At 41.6% G+C, this 22,178-nt stretch overlaps 2 protein-coding genes across 2 annotated transcripts; both read right to left on the bottom strand.

Moving 5' to 3' along the window:
* Positions 1–1,972: 1,972 nt before the first annotated feature.
* Positions 1,973–11,544, bottom strand: LOC111661177 (germ cell-specific gene 1-like protein). Its single transcript, XM_087176167.1, has 7 exons — positions 11,480–11,544; positions 8,618–9,742; positions 6,990–7,184; positions 5,256–5,315; positions 5,001–5,159; positions 4,694–4,805; positions 1,973–3,824 (listed from the first exon to the last, which is right to left on the bottom strand). Exons 2-7 carry the CDS (start codon positions 8,811–8,813, stop codon positions 3,257–3,259), a joined length of 1,290 nt encoding a protein of 429 aa, XP_087032293.1. The 5' UTR covers positions 8,814–9,742; positions 11,480–11,544; the 3' UTR covers positions 1,973–3,256.
* A 4,374-nt stretch (positions 11,545–15,918) lies between these two features.
* On the bottom strand, positions 15,919–22,172 carry LOC111661218 (uncharacterized). Its single transcript, XM_023414722.2, has 6 exons — positions 22,009–22,172; positions 21,704–21,879; positions 19,886–21,194; positions 18,957–19,103; positions 18,383–18,544; positions 15,919–17,774 (listed from the first exon to the last, which is right to left on the bottom strand). The coding sequence occupies exons 1-6, from the start codon at positions 22,148–22,150 to the stop codon at positions 17,221–17,223; spliced, it is 2,490 nt and encodes an 829-aa protein (XP_023270490.1). The 5' UTR covers positions 22,151–22,172; the 3' UTR covers positions 15,919–17,220.
* Positions 22,173–22,178: the final 6 nt, after the last annotated feature.

The following is a 22,178-nucleotide window of genomic DNA, read 5'->3' as shown; positions in this document are numbered from 1 at the left end:
CTGTAACATTGCACAAAACAAAAGGTGAAAAGTAGTTTGTTTCTACTGCTGCTGCTAAAATCATGATGACAGATACACACTGCTGTGTTTACAGTGAATAAATGAATGAATTAACCCATTCATCTTTCCTGACATTGGGTTGTTTTTGAGGATAAACAGAAACAAAGGAAAATAAATAATCTAGGTTTCAAGTGGTGTGAGAGGCTCATTTACATAAACTGTTGTATAATTCAACCTCGTAATTTACATTTCTAATTACTCTCCACATGCTGCTCAGTGACCCGACAACCCTGTTTATCTCTGCCTCACTGCCTATATTATGTCAGTCTCTCTCTCTCTCTCTCTCTCTCTCTTTTGCTCTTTCAGTCTTATTCCCCTGACTGCGGAGATTATTGACATAATCTTCTGTCCAGTATTTGAAGGCATCTGTCTCAACATTCAAATCTCTCTGTTGCTGTAATCTTTGATTCTTGCTTTCTCCTTTTTTCAGCACATAAACTCCAGGTATAGCAGAAAAACACACAAATAGATGTGTACAAAGGTCTTATGCTAGCCAGCTAAATAGGCTGAAGGTAATATGTTTTAATGTGTTTTTGTATTTGTCTGTGGTTCAGACAAATACTTGTAAAGCTGTAATATTAATAGTTGCAAACATATCAGCCTGGTCTAACTGTAAGTGCAGTTTCCTGACATGCAAATATTCACTTTATGCATGAGAAATTTGAGAAACACATTTACCAACACATATAGGAGTAGGTGGAGAAGACATTATAAGAAACAAAAAGGAGTCTGACATGATAACTTTTATGGAAAGTATAAATGCTGTGGTTTAATTCAGTTAGTTAATTCATAATGAAACCCATTATGAAGTTTGATAACTGTGGGTAAAAAAACAGCTACCCATAAAATAAGTAATAAGTGTCTTTAAATTACAAACAAGTCCTTCATATTATGGACTGATATACTAATTTTCTTATTTTAGAAAATGTTTACCTTTTGAAATACACTATATTGCCAAAAGTATTGGCTCACCTGCCTTGACTCGCATATGAACTTAAGTGACATCCCATTCTTAATCCATAGGGTTTAATATGACGTCGGTCCACTCTTTGTAGCTATAACAGCTTTAACTCTTCTGGGAAGGCTTTCCACAAGGTTTAGGAGTGTGTTTATGAGAATTTTTGACCATTCTTCCAGAAGCGCATTTGTGAGGTTACACATTGATGTGGGACGAGAAGGTCTGGCTCTCAGTCTCCGCTCTAATTCATCCCAAAGGTATTCTATCGGGTTGAGGTCAGGACTCTGTGCAGGCCAGTCAAGTTCATCCACACCAAACTCCCTCATCTATGTCTTTATGGACCTTGCTTTGTGCACAGGTACACAGTCATATTGGAACAGGAAGGGGCCATCCCCAAACTGTTCCCACAAAGTTGGGAGCATGGAATTGTCCAAAATCAGATGAGCTAATCTGAAGGCCACATGAAGTTTGGAGGTCTGTAGCGATTGACTCTGCAGAAAGTTTGCGACCTCTGCGCACTATGCACAGTTGACTGTGGATTATTTAGGAGCAAGGAAATTTAACGACTGTAATTGTTGCACAGGTGGCATCCTATCACAGTACCACGCTGGAATTCTCTGAGCTCCTGAGAGCGAACCATTCTTTCACAAATGTTTGTAGAAACAGTCTGCATGCCTTGGTGCTTGATTTTATACACCTGTGGCCATGGAAGTGATTACAACACCTGATTTCAATTATTTGGATGGGTGAGTGTATACTTTTGGCAATATAGTGTATGTTCTCCTTTTTAAAAAAATGTCAAAATAATTTGAAAATATTGGAATACTGTGACGGGACATATTTATCGCACCTGTGAATGCTTTTGTGATTCTGCTGAGCGAGCCTGAGGAAGCTGCTTCTCCAGATTTTAAAAAAATCATAACCTCATTATTAATTTTCATTTCCACCCACCCAAAGGTACCACATTTTTTATTTAACAGATGAAACCCTGAAGTATATCAACATACTGCATCTGAGTCCAAGATTAAACTACTCACTGGTTAGTTTTCTTTATTGGTCCAGACTCAGCTAAACCAGTGAACTCTATCGTCAAACTGTCAAACTACTGTGCATTGATAAAACATGCAGTTTGTGGTTTGTTTTTATTTATCACCATACGAAAGGGGATTTCCATCCATTTATGCAAACACTGAATAAAAAACAAAAATGTGAACAATATCATATTCCAGTCCACAATTACAAGTACCAAATGTTTCTCTTGTAAAACTTTAATCTCATCATCCCTGAAGTTGTCATTTCAAGGCTGTGTTTACACAAAGAAAGAAAACTAAGATTGTTTTTTAATTTGCTGATTGATATTGTTAAACCTATTGTTAGCAAATTTGTTGTAGCCAGCCTAAGACATGATAAAAAAAAGTCCTCAAAAAGTACTGATACAAGTATTAACAGGATTTCAACAGAATATAAAATCAGAGTAGACAGCCTTCTACCTCACATTATCGCCTTTTGGCCCTTTTAAAAGATTTAAAAATCTTTTACAATTAAAAGTACATTGTCATTAAAAAAAGAAGCAAAGAGAAAAACATGGAATTGAGTTTAAAAACATTGACAACTTTACCAGAAAAGTTGTTAGCACAGCTGAGTCACTAGTAGTACCAAACCCAATGAGAATCAACACACACCTCTGCAGATTTTTGCTTCTTTTAGGCAGTTGTTTTAGTTCTTCTGTTGCACATTGACTCTAGAGTCTCACTGTTGTCACAAACTCTCCTTATATCACTGTTTCAATCAAACAAGCTGAAATAAACCGAGACAAATCTACGCTACCTGCCGCTATATGAAGATTTCTCTGCTGGTGGAGACCAAACCAGAGTTAAACTGAGAGTGATCAATGGGCTTAAATTCAACAGGTGGCCAGAAACACATCAATGGGACAATAATGTTCTCAATTCTCTGCTAGCTTGTTTGCCAGAGCAGCTTGTTAATCCAACAGTGTATGAGAGCTGTGAGTCTGAGTTTGTTTTAGAGTCTCTATGCCCTCTAGTGGTCGTGAACAGTCTAGAAACAATCTCAAAATGCACTGCGTTACAATTGAAACCCATTTAAAACAGCACATATATAAAGGTAGGTGTGGTACGTGTTCAAGTCTTGTAGTCTTGAAGTATAGTTTCAGTCAAATATTATGTGTAGATCCAGTCTGGATGAGATCTTCATCAAAGTTTTCTGCTCCCCAAAATCTTAGCAGAGGGAGTCCTCTCTCTCATCCTGCAGAGCGTAATCTATCTCGTCCATCTCCCGTTCACAGTCTTCACATCCTTCAGCGCCGCATCCCTCCACCACCACCATACCATGAGGGTCCACCAGCCTTCCCACACCCACCCCAACTACTCCTACTCCTCCCAATGCTCCCACTGTTCCCACTCCCATTCCAACCCCACCCATGGCTCCCATTCCTCCCACTCCAACTCCTCCCATTCCCATCCCTCCAACTCCAATCCCTCCTCCACTGACGAGCAGCGCTCCCCCAGCTCCACATGCCAGAGGTCCGACAGCTGGTCCCACTCCTCTGGGCCACAGTGGGTCCATGAGCGCCCCCTCCTGGCCAAGCTGAATCAGCTGGCTGACGGAGTAAACCCCTCCACCACCAGCTCGAACGACCTCCTCATAGGAGGGGGCGCGGGCGACAGCTCGGGCCTCCTCCAGCCTCACCCGAGCCCGGTGCTTCATCTCAATGATGGTCTTTGTGTAGGAGTTCAATGTGGCCACAGCGGCTGCCATGCAGCAACTGAATGACAGCCACGCCATGCTGGGGAGTAAAGGGAGGAAAGTTTTTGACAACAGGCTAACGCAACTTGTTTTTCTAAGAGTACATCACACCAGAGATTGACAAAGTTTATATGCATTTCCTCACCAAAGATTTTGGTGCTAGAGGATAGAACAAACAGTTAGTTGGTTGGCAAGCTAATGGCTAATACACTATCCAGCTGAGAACATGCTAACTACATCTGGCCTACCAGTTTATTCAGCAGATGTATTAGTAGCACTGTCTCCTGTCCCAACTGCAAACTGTTTCTCTTTTGTGAAGCAGTTCAGTAGAAGAGTTCAATGAAACTGGATGGTGCAACACAACTAATAAGGTATGTTTTGGAAACTTCGGCTCTCTGTACTGTCGGCGATTAGCACTGTCAACAACACTTGCTTATAGTATTGAGCTAAACCACCTGGTTCTTCTACAACTTGGGTCGGCATGAAACTCTCCTACTTAAATCACGAGTATAAAAGATGAACAACTGCACCAGAAAATATCTGGTTCTTTGATAAAAAGTCAAAGGTACAAGTTAACTACTGCTCCCAAGGTGCATTTCAGTAAGATAGTCAGTTGAGGTTTAAATTTTGTCTCAGTTTTGATGCAGTTAAACAGCTACGGTGGAACATTTTGTTTACAGTTGCACAAACAAAGTGTTTTGAATTTGCTGCTGTTCCAGTTGCATGCCTCTAATTGGCCTCTCTCTTTTCCATAGCAACAGAGGCTGAGGATCATGGGTATTGCAGTATTTAGACCTGTCAGCCTTCCGAAAAGATGGACAAACCATTCAAAATGCAGGTGTGACCAAACTTCAATCAGATTTTCCTTACTATATTTAATTATTTTGTGTTGAAGTGAAACAAACTTACGCAAAGGACCATGAGTAGTCCCAGGTCTGTGGCCTCCAGTCTTTGGGTCCGATGCTGACAGTCATCTGAAACACTGTGGTGTACATCATGTGTGCTACCATCCCCATCATACCTGATCCAGGAAAAAAACACAGAGAAAATTTAAAATCAGTTCACAAAATTCAAACTGCTTTTTTCATACATTTGGGGCTGCCAATGTAAATAGCTGTTCAGTAGAAATTTAACGATTGCTAAAGACAAGATCAAACAATTTAAAGAGCGATTTAAAAAAAATAAAAACACAGCAGAGAGTGTCCCCTGTCCTCACCTGAGAGGACGGTGCACATGGCGGCAAAGGCATTGATCTTGAGGGCGTTCATCTCCCTCTTGGCACATAGGCAAATCACTTCCACGCACATCAGCAGGAAGCCCATGGCCAGAAGACCGATGTACATGAACTCACTGATGACGGAGAGCCAGAGGACACCTGGAAGCAGCAGCAGAAAAGTGAAAGAATTAGAAAAAGAAATGTAAAGGTGTGTCAGTTTGTTTTTTATGTTATCTGCTTTGAACTTGCAGTAACCTTGAGTTTCTCCTGGCGTCAGCTCAATGAAGCTTCGACATTTTTCTTCCTGATCTTCTCCTGAAAGAACAAACACGACAGATTTTAATCACTGACAGATAAACATGGTTCATCAGCTCATCTGAGTCACGTAGATCAGAGCAGAGATGCTTCATTTTTGTCTTTAAGTCTTGCTGAATCTATAATATCTGAGTGGTGCTGAATGTCAACCATCATTTAGTGGATTACAGTCTGTCCTTACAGCCTCTGTCATAACAACGGCCAGTGTTTTGTTACAACTGCAATATGTTGGTTTTTTGGGGGGAGGATGACAGTAATAATCCACTGCAAATGCTGAGTACTTACAGTTTGTGCGTACTCTACACTTTGTCGTTATAAAGCCTGAAAACATAATAGAAAGAGCTGCTTTAAGCCCAGTAGATCACCTTCCTATAGGAGCAAGAATTTGAGGTCAAAATCCAGAAATCTGCTTTGAGCTGTTGACGATTGACCAATCACAGTGTCTTCGCTGATTACTTTTTGTTTGCAGGATACCTCAGTGCATCTGCATTTGCCATTTAGGATGATGTTTTACTGGTTTCTGGGAGTATCTAAAGGAGCTCTTTGACTGTTTTGCTATTGCTAGATAGCTAACATTAGCATTAACAGCTGTTTACTCACCAGTCTTGAAAAAAGTTGTGAGTTCAGGATCAAACTTTACTCCTTTTCTACTCAACAGCTGTCTCCAGAGGTGGAAAGAAACACCATTGTTAACGCTCGTTTTGCTTAGCATGCTAACATCAAGCTAGCTCCAGCTCAGTAGCCAGTAGCTGCTCAGAGGACATACTATAACCTCTTGTTTTATAAAAACAAACATGCCTGAAGGTCTTGGTGAGACTGAACAGCTGATAATGCTAACGCTAGCTATGTAGCAATGGCAAAAGTTACATACAGCACCTTTAACAAACTTTTATGGGCAGTACCAAGACAACAGAAAAATATACAAGCAGGTGTATTATTTTTTTGTAGCTGTAACTTTGTTTTTACTCTGAACCAGTGGTAGACGTTTTACTGGCTACAATAATCCAGGCTTCAAGAAATTATACTCATTAGTGAGGGATTAAGGAGAAGGCTTAACTGTAAATCATCCATGTTGACTAAAACACATTCATGTTGACTAAAACACAGTATTACTTGGAAAGGAAAAGGCTACAAACCGTTCATACTGGTTTAACATTCAGATGCCGAGGTTTTGGACTGATGCATGTAAACATCATATCTATACCAAAAGTCAAAGGTTCGTGGACAGCACTGTCAACGACCTTTTGTGTCTCTTTGGTCTGGACGAGGTCCATGTCCTTTAGTCCTAATAATAATATTATTCTTTAAGATACTCTGATATTTTTTAGACAATAATGTACCAACTATGTGGCAACAGTTTGGGGAAGCTTCAATATTACATCCCTTTCATGCACAAAGTCAGCTCCATAAAGAAATGTACCTTTTTGTAGGGTCTCTACAGAATCTAACACATTTGGATGAACTGGAACACTGACCCAACGCCAGTGTCCTAACTTACTCACAAATGTAATTGCTTTTAAGATTTATTAATTGCCAATTAATTAATCATTTCATGTTTTTATATACAAATTTTGACACACTTGTGAGTTGACTGTACAACACTAAGATAGAGCTGTTGCCTAATGACAGATGCTGCAAATTGGAAAAGAAATACTGGAACGTAAGGAAACCAACCTTCGTTGTGCTTCTCACAGGAAAGCCAGAAGCCGGTGTGGAAGTAACGCAGCATGTACTTGTCCTCGCCCGTCTCCCAGATGTAGTGGACAGCGTTGGCCAGCTGCTTCCTCTTGATCCTGGCCAGCTCCTCTTTCTGCTGTGGAGACAGTGTCACATTGGAGGCCGGGTTCCTGGGGTCTGGGGTGGGGGCCTCTGAATGCAGAAAGGTGGGACAAAGAGAGAGAAGGGGATAAATCCAGATTAAAGAGAGTAGAGGTGCAGAAAAAGGACATTTATTGATCAAATATATTCCTCATTGCAGCGTGGGGTCGTCTTTATGGAAAAATGTGCCGAGAAGCTCAGACATAAATCCCACAGTGGGTCTCCTGTGCGTCACAGCCTGTAACACAATCCAGGCCTGAAAAACGGTTCTTTGGGTAATTTGTGGTTTGTCTGTGTCGTGAAAATTGAATACTACATGGAAATAAATGGGCTTAGTGCAGAAAGATAACACAGCGGGTTAAAGTCCAGATAACGTGCAGCTGCTGATACAAAGTTCTGAGATTAGCAACAAAGCCGGGATTATGTGAATCTCTGCCCGTCAAGCCAAGTGTGAAATGCTTCAATAATGGGTGCAAGAAATAGTTATGTTTGTACTGTAAATTACATGTTTATAATGCGTGTTATTTGTATAAAGGACAATGGCAGCACATAGATGCATTTTTCATGTTTGACTTGAACCTTTAGCTTTTATTTACACTTTTCATAAATATGACACAAAAAGATAAAATCAAAGATTCCACTTTTCTTGGTTAAACAGAAAAATAATAACATGTCAGGAGGTGGTATTGATTAGATTACAGTTTATATGCCGATTAAAAGCGGACTGAGAGTTTATCAGACACGATCCAATAAGTCAGCAAGTAGATTATAGATATGATGTTTGTCTGAAGTAATTTTACATGATTCTGCTTCATGCTGCCACTGGTGTGTGAATGATGTAAACCTGCTGTTTTATGAAATTCAAACCAACATATGGTCGCTATCATTCATGCACCATCTTTGTTCACTTTTAAAAAACATATCAGACAAACATTCGCAACTTCCCAGTTACAACGTTGACAGACATTTGAAATGAGAAATAATTGTGATATATAGCGTGTATGTGTGTGTAAATATATTCTTATTCTCTTCTTTTCTGTTGTTGGAACACAGTTGTTTACATGCACCAGTCTCTTAGATAATCATTGATTTGTTGATTAAAAACATGTATTGAGGTTAAACTTTCTACATTTTCTACATTTGATTGAAATGAGACATTAAGTTTTAAGTTACATGTATCTGTTGTTTAAACATCATTTCACTGACGTTTTTAATACGATTAATTCGTAGGCTAATTGTCATTGAAACACTGTTCAAACAAAAAGTTATGTTTAACATCTTGAAAGATTTCACTTTTTCACCAGGACAACTGGACGTCTTTAGACTTGGAAAATGACCAAATCAATGCTTCTTTGTTTGTTCAGTGGTTTGTTGGTTTATTATGTGTCATTTCATTATGGTGGGATCTGTAAGTGTGTGAATGTACCACAAGGGGGAGCCACCTTGAGAATAACACCTTGGTTGACAGTGTTTCCCGCCCTCACCTGTGGTGTACGGTTGGCTGTTGTTCTGCCCGCAGTTCTTCATCTTGACCGGCGACAGGCAGAGCGGCTTCACCACCTTGTGCGTCCCCTCGCACCAGTAGGAGGTGCAGAAGGCCGAGACGGACAGGGTGAGGGCCAGAGAGGTGAGGGACAGGGACAGCAGGGAGCGGTTACGTCTGGACATATTCTCCAGCATGGCTGCCTCTCGGCTCAGAGACACTCAGAGACAGAGAGGAAAATGAACTTCGGCTCTGAGGCTGATCCTGGTTCAAACACGGCTGCAAAGAGCCTGCTGACCAATCAGGACGAGGATCAGATGAGAGAGAGGGTTTCCGTGACACCGCGACAAGAAGTCCAGCGAGTTTATGTTGTTGGGTGTGAAAGGTTGTTGTGGTGATTGGGACTGATTCATGGAGAATGGTATAGGGAGGAGAAAAGAGAGAGAAAGCGAGGAAAGGGGATTAGGGATGTTTGAGAAGTAGAACGAAGGTCAAAGGGGAAGATTAAAAAAAGAGGTTGAGTGGAGAGATTGAGGAAGGGTGGGGTTTAAGGAAGACAAACAGTCGATGAGTGGAGGTCAGAGGACAGTGGAGTGGAGGAAGATGAAGTGCTGGGATTAAATCACGTCTGCCGAGTAAAAAAGAAGGAGAGACAGATGTGTGGGAGGAACTCCAGCTCTCCTCCAAAAGAAAATCAGCATCACGAGGAAAAGTAGTTCATCAGATTTAAACCCAGGATCTTCCTTTCTTCCCGATGTTATGGCACGAGCCAGGCGAGACGTTTGACTCCACACATTTCCTCTCTACCCCGTCCTACTGCTGCCATCACAACTCTCTCTCGCCCCGTGTCCTGTTTCTGTTTGTTTCCTCCCCCGGATAAAGATAAATGTTTAAGTCTTATCCTGCGGATTTTGCGACTAATCAGTCCCACTCTCAGGGCACATCTCGTTCTTCAACCTGTTCCTCCACCTCTCCGGGAGGGATTGAGTTTGCGAAGGAGGATTGATTAGTCCAGAGTCTCAGGCCTACCTCTGGTCATGTCTGGTAATCTGTGTTAATCTTGCAGAGTTAGGTGGATGAGATTAATGCCCACTGGCTCTCGCGCTGTCTTTGTCTGGAGGACCACCTAAGAGGAAAGATGGGAGAAACATCTGGATTAGGAGTCATCAGGAACGATGGAGTCACGTTAACAATTGAAGTCTTTGTACAAGTAGTTTTTGCTGCGCGTCATTCCAGCCAGGTGCCATTGTTTCATCATTAATGTATTTCTTATGCTCTCATTACAACTTAACATGGCCTCATTCTATATAAGGACGAGACAAATAAACTTGACTTGTTGCTGTAGCGATCAGTGTCACTACCACTGAATTGTTTCTTTATATAAAGAATGGAGACATACTGAGGCACATCTGTGTTATAAGGTTAAAACATCGACCATAAACTGCACTGTTCCTGGATTGAGTCCAGCTGGGGAGCTTTGTTGTATCATCTCACCGTCACTGTCTAATATGGCCCCAATTTAAAATAAAACAACAACAGATTCTTCTCTTTGGATTTAGTTATTGAAGTGAAGAGTGAATAGGTCAGTGCATGGGAAGTATTTATACTTTAAGATCCAGGAAACCAGGAATTTCCAGTTAAAATGCCACTTTGTCCTCTCACCTTGATCCTTATTCCTTTCCTCTAAACCGAGCAAACAAACGTAAGAAAAAAACCCAAAACTGCACCAGTGCAAAGATGATGCATTTCTTGTGATGCTGATTTTCAATACAATTGAAAGATTTATTTCTGACTCAGCTTTAAGGGGGAGCAATATATCAGTATCTATCATGTATGGTCTCTGTGCTTTGTTGCACCTGTAACTGCACCCGATAGGAATGTCACGCTGCAGTTCACCTGTACATCACTGCAGCAGGGTGAGCGGTCAAACCATTCGAGGCAAACAAAAAACTGTCAACACCACGGATGTCAGAGAGCCCAATACGTAACATGATTATGACAAACGCAACTGAATAATAATAATCAATACACAAAAAAAATGGGTCTGGGTGTGTAATTCAGTCTTTCATAACACCACTTTCACACTGTTATGAGCAGAATTGACCAAACTCTTCCTGTTGTCATGCGGTGCAATATGAGGTATTTCATTTAGAGGATAATTTAAACCCCAGAACATACAGTTCTAACTTAACTTTAAAGTCTTATGCCTCACTGTCAGACAGCATCAGTCCGTCAGAAGTAAACACTCGACATGTCTGAACAAAGCTTGGCTGCGAAGTCTGACTGACCCACTGGAAGGTCAGTCAGATTTGATCGTCCTTCATCCTGCACATGTAACATCCTTTTAATCAAATCACTGTAGTCACAACTTATGATGTCATTATTGACCAGCGAGGCGTCAGGGTTTAATTTAGTCCATCAAATCAGCTCAGAGTGAAACTATAATCCATATAATGCCTATAACTGACGCAGATATTGTCCTGCATGGCGTTTACGTACAGTACACGTGTAGACATAATGTCTCCACACACCTGTCTGTGCTATCAACATCTGAGATTTACAGATTAACAGATTAGCCTATAGAACATTCATCTTCAGTCATTTTAATCGGTGTATAAGTGCTGGTACATAAGAAACCATTAATACGTTCAACACATTACAACAGCACAAGGTTCACAACGAGAAAAGTAAAATACTTGGTTTATTGCTTCCCCTGTTACAGATACAGTTATGATGAAATGAAATCTTCCCCTTATGTATGTGATTGGAAAATCCAGCGGCTGTTCACGCTCAGCTTCTGATCAGCTTACCCTCGAGCAACAAAATAAAAAATAAAAAAAAACAAACAAACAAGTGAACTTACCATGTCTGGGACCCCAGGAGAGAGAAACTCTCTGTGTTTTCTTCACCTCTGCTCCGTGGATTTCAGTTTCCTCCTCTCCACCTTTCCTCTGCGCAAACCTCGTCACTCCCTTTGTCTTGGGTGAGTTTCTATCAGAAACCCACCCAGATTTCCCTCTAATCCTCACAAGTCCATCTGTTACTTTCCCTCGCCTTTGCTCCCTATACTGTCTATTCATCCATCCTCACATCTCTCTCTCTCTCTCTCCCTTGTTGTCTTCATCTTTCCTCCTCTCTCGCTCATAGCTCTCCTGACCTATGGTCCTATAGTGATTAATTTGAGAGGATGGTATAGAACAGCTTGGACTTGAGATGAGTGTGACAGTGGTCTCATGCGGTACATGATGCTCCGTAAACTTCGACCCCTTTTAACACGAACCGGTACAACGGCACAGAGCTGGCTTTAAGCAATCTAACGAGTGGCGAGACATCGGTTTGATTCTGTGATTGTGAACACTTCAATCAAACTCTGTAGGTTTTCCTGCTTCAGAGAGATTTGTCTGGCACAGTGAAACAATTGAGGCACTAAACTGTGGCAGTTAAAGCTGCAGGCCTTTTCAGCATCAAGGCTGACTAGGATCTAGATTATTCTGTTGGATATTATTTATTATGTTCAGAGTCTGCCTGACATTATCATGGGTTTGTCTTTGTTAGATAAACCCAGTCTGGTAATTATGTATCGACATTCAATACCGAGATTGTTCTATATGATCCACACTCCAGTTTTGTCTTTTCTATCTCTGTGGATAACTGAGGTCACTGCCTCACTCCACGACGGAGGCAGTTTAGCATCTGTTAAAGTTGTATTACAGGCCTGGAAGGCTAGGCATTAAGTCAAATCTAAAGGCTTTATACCATTCTGAAGGTAAGCCATCTGATGTAAGCCCAGAGATTTATTTGCTTCAAATCTGGAGATGGCACTATTTAGCTATGTCCCCAGGTGACTATTTCTAATGTAAAAGGGTCGCAAAAAAAGTTGACTTTCTGGCTTCCACTCTTCTTTAAACCTGCTTCCATCGGTTGCAGGAAGCTGAAAAACCTCTTCTTTTGAGTTTTCCAGTATTGGATGTTGTTCACCTTTAAGGCCATAAGAGGCCACTAAAGGTAATGAGAGGAAGTCACACAATATGCATCATTATCCACCCAAAGTATAGCTGTGGACTACAAAATGTGATTAATTATGAAATCAATATGTATATTTGCTCTGATAATTGTGTTGATGATAAATATGTATTAATTTTTACAGGAAACAAACAAAAATCTACAAACTTGTATGGTGTATTATGGCAGTGTCAGAAATAAGAAATAGCTTGGAGACAATTAAAGCATTATTAACACCAACAGTAGGTAAACATTGTGTAACGTTCTCAAATTGCAGAGTTTCTCCAAAGTCTGCAGGCAGCAGGGATCAGGAGTAGTATCCACAGGCTAACAAGCAGTGAGTCTACTGTGACTCTGGTAAATGGATGAATCTACTGAGCCCTGAAGCCCTGAAACTCTGAAGCCTTGAAGTTCTGAAGCCCTGTAGCTCTGAAGCTCTGAAGCCCTGAAGCTCTGAGGCCCTGAAGCTCTGAAGCTCTGAAACCCTGAAGCTCTGAAGCCTTGAAGCTCTGAAGCTCTGAAGCCTTGAAGCTCTGAAACCCTGAAGCTCTGAAGCCCTGAAGCTCTGAAGCTCTGAAACCCTGAAGCTCTGAAGCCTTGAAGCTCTGAAGCTCTGAAGCCTTGAAGCTCTGAAACCCTGAGGCTCTGAAGCCTTGAAGCTCTGAGGCCCTGAAACCCTGAAGCTCTGAAGCCTTGAAGCTCTGAAGCTCTGAAACCCTGAAGCTCTGAAGCCTTGAAGCTCTGAAGCTCTGAAACCCTGAAGCTATGAAGCCCTGAAGCTCTGAAGCTCTGAAGCTCTGAAGCTCTGAAGTGAGCACTTCAGCATTCTTCGGCTTACAGGCTGCAGTTCGGCTGAAAGGCAATGAATCCATATGAGATCAGAAACAGCTGAGCCGAATCGAATCAAGTCGAGTATTCAGGTCTGCAGTGCTGAATCACACACATTTTCTTAAAGAAGAATGATATGTTCTTGAAATGACAAATTTTGTTTTTGCTGAGCTCTTTTTAAGACTATCAATCATCTCTTTATCTCAAGATATCTACCAGTGGGCTTCACTGACTCATTATAACTGCACTATTATTTGTTGACATGCTGATGTTAAGTGTTATGTGAATCTTCCTCTCCTGCTTGAAGCGACGACTTTATGGTCAAGCTGACTCAGATATGACTTTATACCATGTTAATGAGACATTTTAGACATAATCCATAGAAGTCCATAAAATATGGACCAGGTCTAAAAGCATCAAAATGCATTTAGATCAGCAGGAAGAAATATTGGATTGGATTATGCAAGCTGATTTGCTTGTGTAAAAAAAAAAAGGCAACACAAAGACTCAACTGACCATTGTGTCCTAATGTAACACATGCTGAGTAACTGTCAAATTCCCAGTCTCCCCCCTGCTGTCTTTAGACTCTAAGCCCTCTCTTGAATGAGAGGGGACTCACATCCGGCTCAGCACGTCAATGCTACATTTCCTTCCCTTCTCAACAAATTCAGTAATGGCCTTAACTGACTCCACTCCCCCTTCTCTTCTAATTAATCAGGAGATAAATTATTTGATGGAGAAATACAGATTAGTATATACTGTATATAGAGTTTAGTTAAAGAGCATCTCCATATGTTTTAAGACATATACAAATACAAAGCTTAATTAAGTGGTTAAAATTCTCTAAAAAGCACACCTACCTCTTCTCCCTCATCAAAAACTACAAAATATATGAAGATGCTATTATTTCTAGTTTCAAAACTTAAAGGTCCCATATTGTATAAAGGTAATCGTCAAAGTGTTCTTTTATTATAAAGCAGGTCTGGGTTCTATAGTAATACTGTGAAAGTATCAAACGATCAGTCCAGAGGGAAATGCACACACACTGTATTCAGAAACTGAGCCTTACAACCAGCCGTCAGGACTTCTGTAATTTTGTGATGTCACAACAAAGCAGTCTCCTCTCTCAGAGACTAGCCTGAGAAAGGAGATGTAAAACAACATTGAGATGGTTTTTGGTTCTTAAAACCACAAATATATCTTCTTATGGATCAACACTTCAAGTAAAACACAGGTAAAATATAAAATACAGGACCTTTAAAATGAGATTTAAAGATGATCACAGAGAAACTTTCATCATTAAACAGGTGAAAGTGAAAACAGCCTTTTAGAGTGAAGCTCTGTACACACATCATTCTGCACAGTGAAGCTTAAACATCAAGGCAACGATCATAGAGACATTTTTGAGCAGAGGGCGTCACTACACAAAGAAGTAGAGAACCCCTTCAATATATAATCAATCAGCATGTCATACAATTTAAAGCACCTTGGCAGACTTTCTTTACCCTTGAGCAGGATACGCTTCATTTTCATGGCTTCAATTTGAATGTTTTATAATCTAATGATGTATGTCCTAATATATTTTGCTTTACAGAGGCATCAACTCATAGTTCATGTGTTTTATATGAAGGACTGGAAGATAGCGATTTAATGTGTCTTTATGGCCCTCTGGTGGCGAGAGAGAGCAAGTTCTTTATATGTCTGAAGACAACGTTGGGCTCAAGCAAATCTATAATGAACACGAAGCAATTCAGTTTAAAAAATATTAAATTTGATAAAACCTTGAAGGAAAAATAGATAATCCTTTAGAAAATTAGACAAGTGTTGACACACAGTGAGAACAGTAAACATGTCACTCATTGTATCATTTTATTTCTCAAATGTACTGTATACTGTCAGTTTACAACACAACTTTAAATTTAAATACAAAGCAAAATAAATTTATTTCATACAAAATTAAATGAGAAATAATATTAGTGTTATTGACTACTTTTTCCCCCCATTCTCATCCTTCTCTACTGGAACTCCTTGACACCAAACTGTCTAAAGTCTTTCAGTCTATTTTCCCACCAAAGTTCACATTAATAGGAGTCGAGAATACATGAAGGACATGTACAGGCCCATTAAAACACAAAGAAAGCTAACAGTTGCTTTCAGGGTGGCTGTGATGTACTGAACTGTGATCTCATAAACTACCATTACTGATTTACTACTAGTGTTCATGTTTTCAAAGTCAAAATGTCTCAAAATCTTCAGCTGCAAGGAAGCAGCTGTCTGTAGAGCTACATAACGTGATGCAGATAAGCGGAGCCTTTTTTACATATTAACCTTCTTGTACAGCTGTGTTTTGAAATAGTTCATCAATCAATCACACACCAAATAGATTATACACACACACACACACACACACACACACACACACACACACAAACGCTTACGGAGGAGGATCTTCTCAGACAGCATGCAGGTTGATATGTTCAAATTCAGTTTTTATTCAGCCAACGCTGCAGCTAAACACCATACAACACATTTCTGCTTCTGGTCTAACGGCAGGAGATACAGAGAGGACATGTTCAATTACACAATGAATCAGGAATGACTGCAGGGAGGATAAAGCCACCATTGGTTACTGAGTTGATTGATAATGCAGGGTTTGAACAGCCAATCAGAATAAAGCCAATCATGCTTGATATCACACGTGATCAATACAATCAGCACAACCTGTGTGATGACGACACTGTTATCAAAGTTAACCTGAACTTGTCTTTGTTGGAGGCCATTGTTGCATCAATAAATAATCAAGCAATAAATCAATAAATAGATCAATAAATAGTTACTCATGATTGTAACACTCTGATATACAGTATATTTCAAGGTTTATCTGTGATTACTTCCACTATTTACATCAGCACAATATATACTGCACACACACACTGCGTGCATACAGGTCTCTCTTGCGCGCACGCGCAAACGCACGCTCGTACACACACACGCACACAAACACACACACACACACACACACACTCCGTCATGTACAAACACATGCACACTGAATGAAAACCTACAGTGACGTTATTTCCCAGAACAATTGTTAATGTTTTACAGGTCCGGTCACAGAACACAACATTCAGACACATAGGAAAGCTTCAGTATTTCCACACAGACACTCACACTCAGGTGCTTTCTGTTTCTCAGACTTATGCGTGTAAAAAAAAAAAAATGTATTCAATAGATTTGTTTCAATTAAGAAGTGCAGTTTCACATACATATTGTTCTGTTTATATATTATGCTGTATACACTGAATCAATGGCTGTTGGACCTGTGCAGGTTTGTAGGACTGAAGGAGAGGCAAGTGGAAGCTGAGGAGCTGAGGACTTTTTTGCATGTTTTTTTGCCCTTGAAGTTGAATGCATACTGCTGCCCGTGAAGTATAAAAGTATATCATTGTTTATTGTTTCGTACCGTCCAGGCAGCCACTGATTTCAGTCTACCGCTGGAAATCTTTAGAGCGCTTTATTGTGAAAAGTAAAGTTACAGGGTTATTGCATGTTAGTCTGGTTTCAAACAGGGATTCTGAATTACTGTACCTTCTGAAACTCTCCCTCCTTGGACACACACCACCTGCTGAACGTCAACTTTTCAATGCGAAAACCAGTGGCTACCTGTAAGGTACACATTAATGTGATCTGTAATCTTATGGCTTGTAAATGGTGATGATGATAATGATGATGAAGAAGTATATATTGTTAGAGGGCTAAAACATGTGAAACTTGTCAGAACAGGAATGGGTTGTTGTTTTTACTCACTGTCTCACCCAACCCGCTGCTCGACAGCAACTGTGGCTGCAATGGGACCCCACCCTCGGCCTGCGGAGTGTTTCCACCCAAGTGGCCCACCCTCCCTCCATAGTAACTGGACTGACCCATTCCTGTTCCAAACAAAAGGGGGTCTGCCAAAGGATTCCCCACAAGTCCAGTTTGCACCATACCCACTCCTCCACAGGGGGGGTTCATGTGAAGTCCCATTTGTGGACTCCCTCCCACAGGAACATGTTGTACTATTCCAGTTTCTGGAGCCACCTGAGCTGCCTGAAGCATACTGAAGCCAGAATAAGACACTCTGATTGTATGGGGTGGTAACTGAAAGACAGGAGTTTCACTGGAGGGATTAGCAGCTCCAAAAGTGGGAGTAGGTGCACCGTGGGAGGGCGCAAGGGGGAAACCACAAGGACTGCCAGGTAAGGGTGATGTTTCAGGAAGGGACACCCCTGCAACAGCACCTGATCTGACCACAGGGCCAGACGACATGCCCCTAGCTTTGAAAGCACCTGGGAAATTAGGAAAAGTGATGGGAGGATGGAGGGATGAGAGGGAAGGAAGTAAGGGGGAGGGGTATACAGTTCAAAGTTTTCCAGCAAAGAGAAAATGCACCAAAAGCAGAGCAGAGAGAAGGATGAGAAGAGTTATATATCTGCTGGTTAATATACACTAGTATCTATACAGGGTAACGTCAGTAGGTCACTAATGCTTACACACACGCGCACAGACACACACATACATAACAACTATACTCTACAGCAAGACCACAGGGGAGGGGTGGGTAGGCAAAACACATAATCACAACAATCTTTTCCATACAAACCTATTGATAAATATTTATTTGTCAGTCATGCTGTCCCCACCCCTTTCTCTGTCTCTCTCTCTCTCTCTCTGTCTCTCTCTCTCTCTCTCTCTGGACATAAGACTTCAGCTGAACAGTAGTGGAATGCATTTCTAACATCACTGCGTGTCTGATGTTTGGCATCTCAGTGATTTGTCAGTCTTGGAGGTTGATCATGCATCCATGTGAATCAAGCGCACCACAAGTAATTATACATGAAGCCTTTGTCAAAAATGGTCTTTTCCACCCAGAGCGAAGCATTTTTTCTGTCCTTACCGACGGCTTGTGTCTGGGCGGCGAGTGTGTTGATGAAGGGGCGTTGTTTGGGTTTGGGGTTAGAAGAAAACAGATCGTCCAAGTCAACCAGCGATGCCCCCGCTGAGCCCAAGAACGAAGCAGTCTTTCTATACATCTCCTCTCCTTGCACTGTACGCTTTCCTGCAATACAATAAAGGTCCAATTCTACTCTAAAAGGTGTTTTCTTCAGGTGGACAGGTCAGGGAGGAAGAGAGAGCAAAGCGGAAGAGAAGGGTTAATTGATTAAGATTGTTAGCTGACTGACTGATAGAAAGATGGAGGTGAAATGGAGAAAATGGAGGAAGATGGTCACACATGCAAATGACCATTAAATGTACACAAAAAAGGTGTATATTCATGCTGCCACACACACAGTTTAGTTTTTAGAGTCACCATTCTCAGCCGGCAGTCGGCATTTAGTAGACTTTAGTGGATTTAATCAGAGCGGAGAATTTCATTGCTGAAGCCAAAGCAGACAATGAGGGTTTACTCTAATGAGTAATGGATGGATCACAGATTCAAATCATTTGAGACAGTGTAAATTGTGCGTTACCTGTGGCATTGCTAGTTGCATTGCTCGGTGCACCCCAGGGATCATTAGTTTTAGATTCTCCGTCTCCAAAGGGGTCACTAGATGGGGAGGAGGCTGAGGGTGGAGCAGGTGAACCCCATGCATCATCTGTACTGGCTGGAGCTGAAGCTAAGTGGGAACATAGAACAGATAGAATGTAACAATAATATACTGCACATATAAAGTTTTAGTCTAATGGCTTTGTTATTTCTGTGATGAAATATTCTAAACACAAGGTTTATGTCCCAGCTTTTTCCACAGCTTTCTACCATATTATGCAACCTTCTTCAGTGAATAAAGTCAGGTGTCGTCATGTGACCCATGTACAAAATTTCAGAATTGGTTAACAAGTGGTCATCTATGGAGGGAAAATTGTAACCCTGTCTCTGTTAAAAGTTGGTCACTGGCATCAAATGTCAACACCCCCCTTGATCTCTGTCCAACTGTCCACTGACTGGTGGACCTGGTTGATGAATTTGAGACCTTCCCAGTCAACCACTAACAGACTCTTTCAATTGCTTATTATGGGGGTTCAGTGTCTTGCCTAAGGACACAGGAGGTGCTGGAGACCAACCCTGTGATTAGTCAATGACCCACTCTCCCTGCCATGCCACGGATGCCATGGTGACTCCTTGAGCCCTGAAGCCTTTCGCTAGATGTTCAAACAATCCAGCCACTTGATAAGTCCCATTGAGATGATTTCGTAACCACAGAGGTTACATTTCCCCCTTATCCATGTACGACCACTTGTTACCACAGAAGTTCTATGCTGACACCTCAGCAAATCCCATTCGCTGGAGGTTTTCGGAAAAAGCTAAAAAGTAAATCTTGAATTTGGAATATTTCCTCACTTAAATGTGTCCTACAGTTCCAAGAATAAATCTGAAACCACTTATTTGTTTGCTTCTTACCTGGGGCTCCCCATGGGTCATTGTCCAGTTTGGATGCATGCCCAAATGGATCAGAACTATCACCAGGTGAGGAGGCGCTTGCTCCATTACCCCAGGGATCTCCAGCCTTTGTTTCCTTTGGTGCTGAGGATGTCCCCCAGGGATCTTCCCCGGTGGCAGGTGGAGAGCTGGCAGGGGGTCCCCACGCATCTGCACTGCCTTGGGGCGAGCTCACTGGAGGGGCATTGAAGGGATCTGAGGCGTCATCTTTTGGTGCACTGGATGGTGCTGCAAATGGGTCCTCTTTAGGGGGTGTTGTTGGTGCAGCGAAGGGGTCATCTGTTGTAGGTTTGGATGATGCAGAGAAAGGATCCTCTTTAGGTGGTGTTGTTGGGGCAACAAAGGGGTCATCTTCTGGAGATTTAGATGGTGCTGAGAAAGGATCCTCTTTGGGTGGTGTTATTGGTGCAGCAAACGGGTCATCTTGAGCAGGTTTGGCTGGTGCAGAGAAAGGATCTTCTTTAGGCAGTGTTGTGGGAGCATTGAAGGGGTCATCTGATGCTGGTGCTGCAAATGGGTCTTCTTTAGGGGGTGTTGATGCTGGTGCTGTAAAGGGATCATCTTTTGGGGTACTGAATGGGTCATTTTTTGGGGCATTGAAATGATCATCTTTTGGCGCGTTAAATGGGTCATCTTTTGGGGCATTAAATGGATCATCTTTTGGGGCGTTAAATGGGTCATCTTTTGGGGTGTTGAAAGGATCATCCTTTGGGCTGTCAAAAGGATCGCCCTTTGGAGCACTGAATGGATCATCTTTAGGTGTATTAAATGGATCATTGTTAGACGAACTAAAAGGATCTGCTTTATCTTTTGGAGCAGCAAATGGATCCTCCTTGTCTTTGGGTGCATTGAAGGGGTCTGAACTGTCTTTTGGGGTGTTGAAAGGGTCATCTTTTGATGCACTAAATGGATCGGGTCCGTCTTTTGGTGCTGCAAAAGGATCTTCTCCATTCTTTGGCGCCGCAAATGGATCTTCGTCAGTTTTTGGTGCTGCAAATGGATATTCATCAGTTTTTGGTACTGCAAATGCATCTTCATCAGCTGTACTTGGAGCCACCCAAGGATCACTGCTAGCTGCTGTGTCAGTTGTGTCAGGTCTTGTGGGTGTGCCCCATGGATCTGTGGCCTCTTTAGGTTCTTTGGGGGCTCCCCATGGGTCTGGCTTCACTTCCTCCTTCTCCTCTGCCTTTTCCCTTCCCCAAACATCAACTTTAACATCATTGCCTTTGCCTGCATCCTCCCATTTCAGCTCATCTTCACTCATCTTGGCCTAGGACATTACAATAACACATTAGTAAAGTACACGCAAACACTTATTGATTGAACTGGTTCATTTGAGTCAAGTTGCACCTGGTACTTGGCCTACAGTATTTGGTAATCATAACTATCCTCACATCTGCATGCTGCATTTTTTGCACCAGATAATCTTGTTTTTGGTTGGAAAGGCCTAGGTTAACAGAACTTCCTGTGTGATTAAGGGAGAATTAATGGGAGAGTTTCTGAGCCATTTCTTCGATTGCTTCTCTTTTGACTGACGTTAGTGAAAACTTGACTCAAACTTTGCAGTGGTTTTGGTTGACTATCCCACACTTTATTAAAAACATGTTAGCCGATAAATGGCTCTTTAGCATGAAACAATGAATGATCAGGCAAATGTTCTCACAATGTATACCAGTACACTGTATAACAAGGTGTTTGAGGTCACATATCGTGGTGTTGTAGAACTGTGCTATTCTGTCCACTTGCTATAGCTGAACACTGTACTTGCTTAATTCTCACCCTTCTCTCTGCATCTTTCTTCTCAGCTTCCTGTTTGAGCCGTTCCTCTTTGCGGGCAGCGAAGGAAGCAGTCAAGTCAGCCACCGAGGGTATGTTGTCTAAGGATGGAAGCCCTGAGGCCCCGGCAACATAGCATGGCTTGTAGTTAGGATCCTTGACGGCATCAGAGGATGAGGCTGGTTAGAAGGGATGGAAAAGAGGTTGAATGAGATTTATGTGAGAGACGCAGATAAGTAAAGCGAGCTGTATTAAACTGTTGAAACAGTGGTTATTTAGCGGTGATGCTATAAGATAGAAGTGCTTACCAGCGGAACTTTTTGATGTCTTCTCTCTGGTCTTGAAGGCAAAGTCTCTTTCCTCCTTAAGTTTGTCATCATCCTCCATTAGAACAAGGACAGTCTTAGCCTTCTCTCTCACATTCACACCCTGGGACAGATATGTGTGCATTAGACTTTGATTTGGCTTTAACCATTGG

This window comes from Seriola lalandi, unplaced genomic scaffold, assembly GCF_002814215.2.
Source record: "Seriola lalandi dorsalis isolate HSWRI2012SDOR001 ecotype SW California unplaced genomic scaffold, Sedor1 jcf7180002054538, whole genome shotgun sequence".
NCBI classification, from domain to species: Eukaryota; Metazoa; Chordata; class Actinopteri; order Carangiformes; family Carangidae; genus Seriola; species Seriola lalandi.
Note: the sequence above shows the minus strand (reverse complement) of the source record. Positions and strands in the feature narration are given on the sequence as shown.

Bases quoted from the DNA above. Each gene is read 5' to 3' on its own strand.
- LOC111661177 (XM_087176167.1), bottom strand. From the start codon at position 8,813: ATGCTGGAGAATATGTCCAGACGTAACCGCTCCCTGCTGTCCCTGTCC. The intron at 5,316-6,989 runs GTTGGTTTCCTT...TTGTTCTTTCAG, and splicing joins CTGTGAGAAGCACAACGAAG to GAGAAGATCAGGAAGAAAAA. The intron at 4,806-5,000 runs GTGAGGACAGGG...TTCCTGGATCAG, and splicing joins CATGTGCACCGTCCTCTCAG to GTATGATGGGGATGGTAGCA.
- LOC111661218 (XM_023414722.2), bottom strand. From the start codon at position 22,150: ATGCACACATATCTGTCCCAGGGTGTGAATGTGAGAGAGAAGGCTAAG. The intron at 21,195-21,703 runs GTGAGAATTAAG...GTAATGTCCTAG, and splicing joins AGAAAGATGCAGAGAGAAGG to GCCAAGATGAGTGAAGATGA. The intron at 19,104-19,885 runs GTAAGAAGCAAA...GTTCCCACTTAG, and splicing joins TGACCCATGGGGAGCCCCAG to CTTCAGCTCCAGCCAGTACA.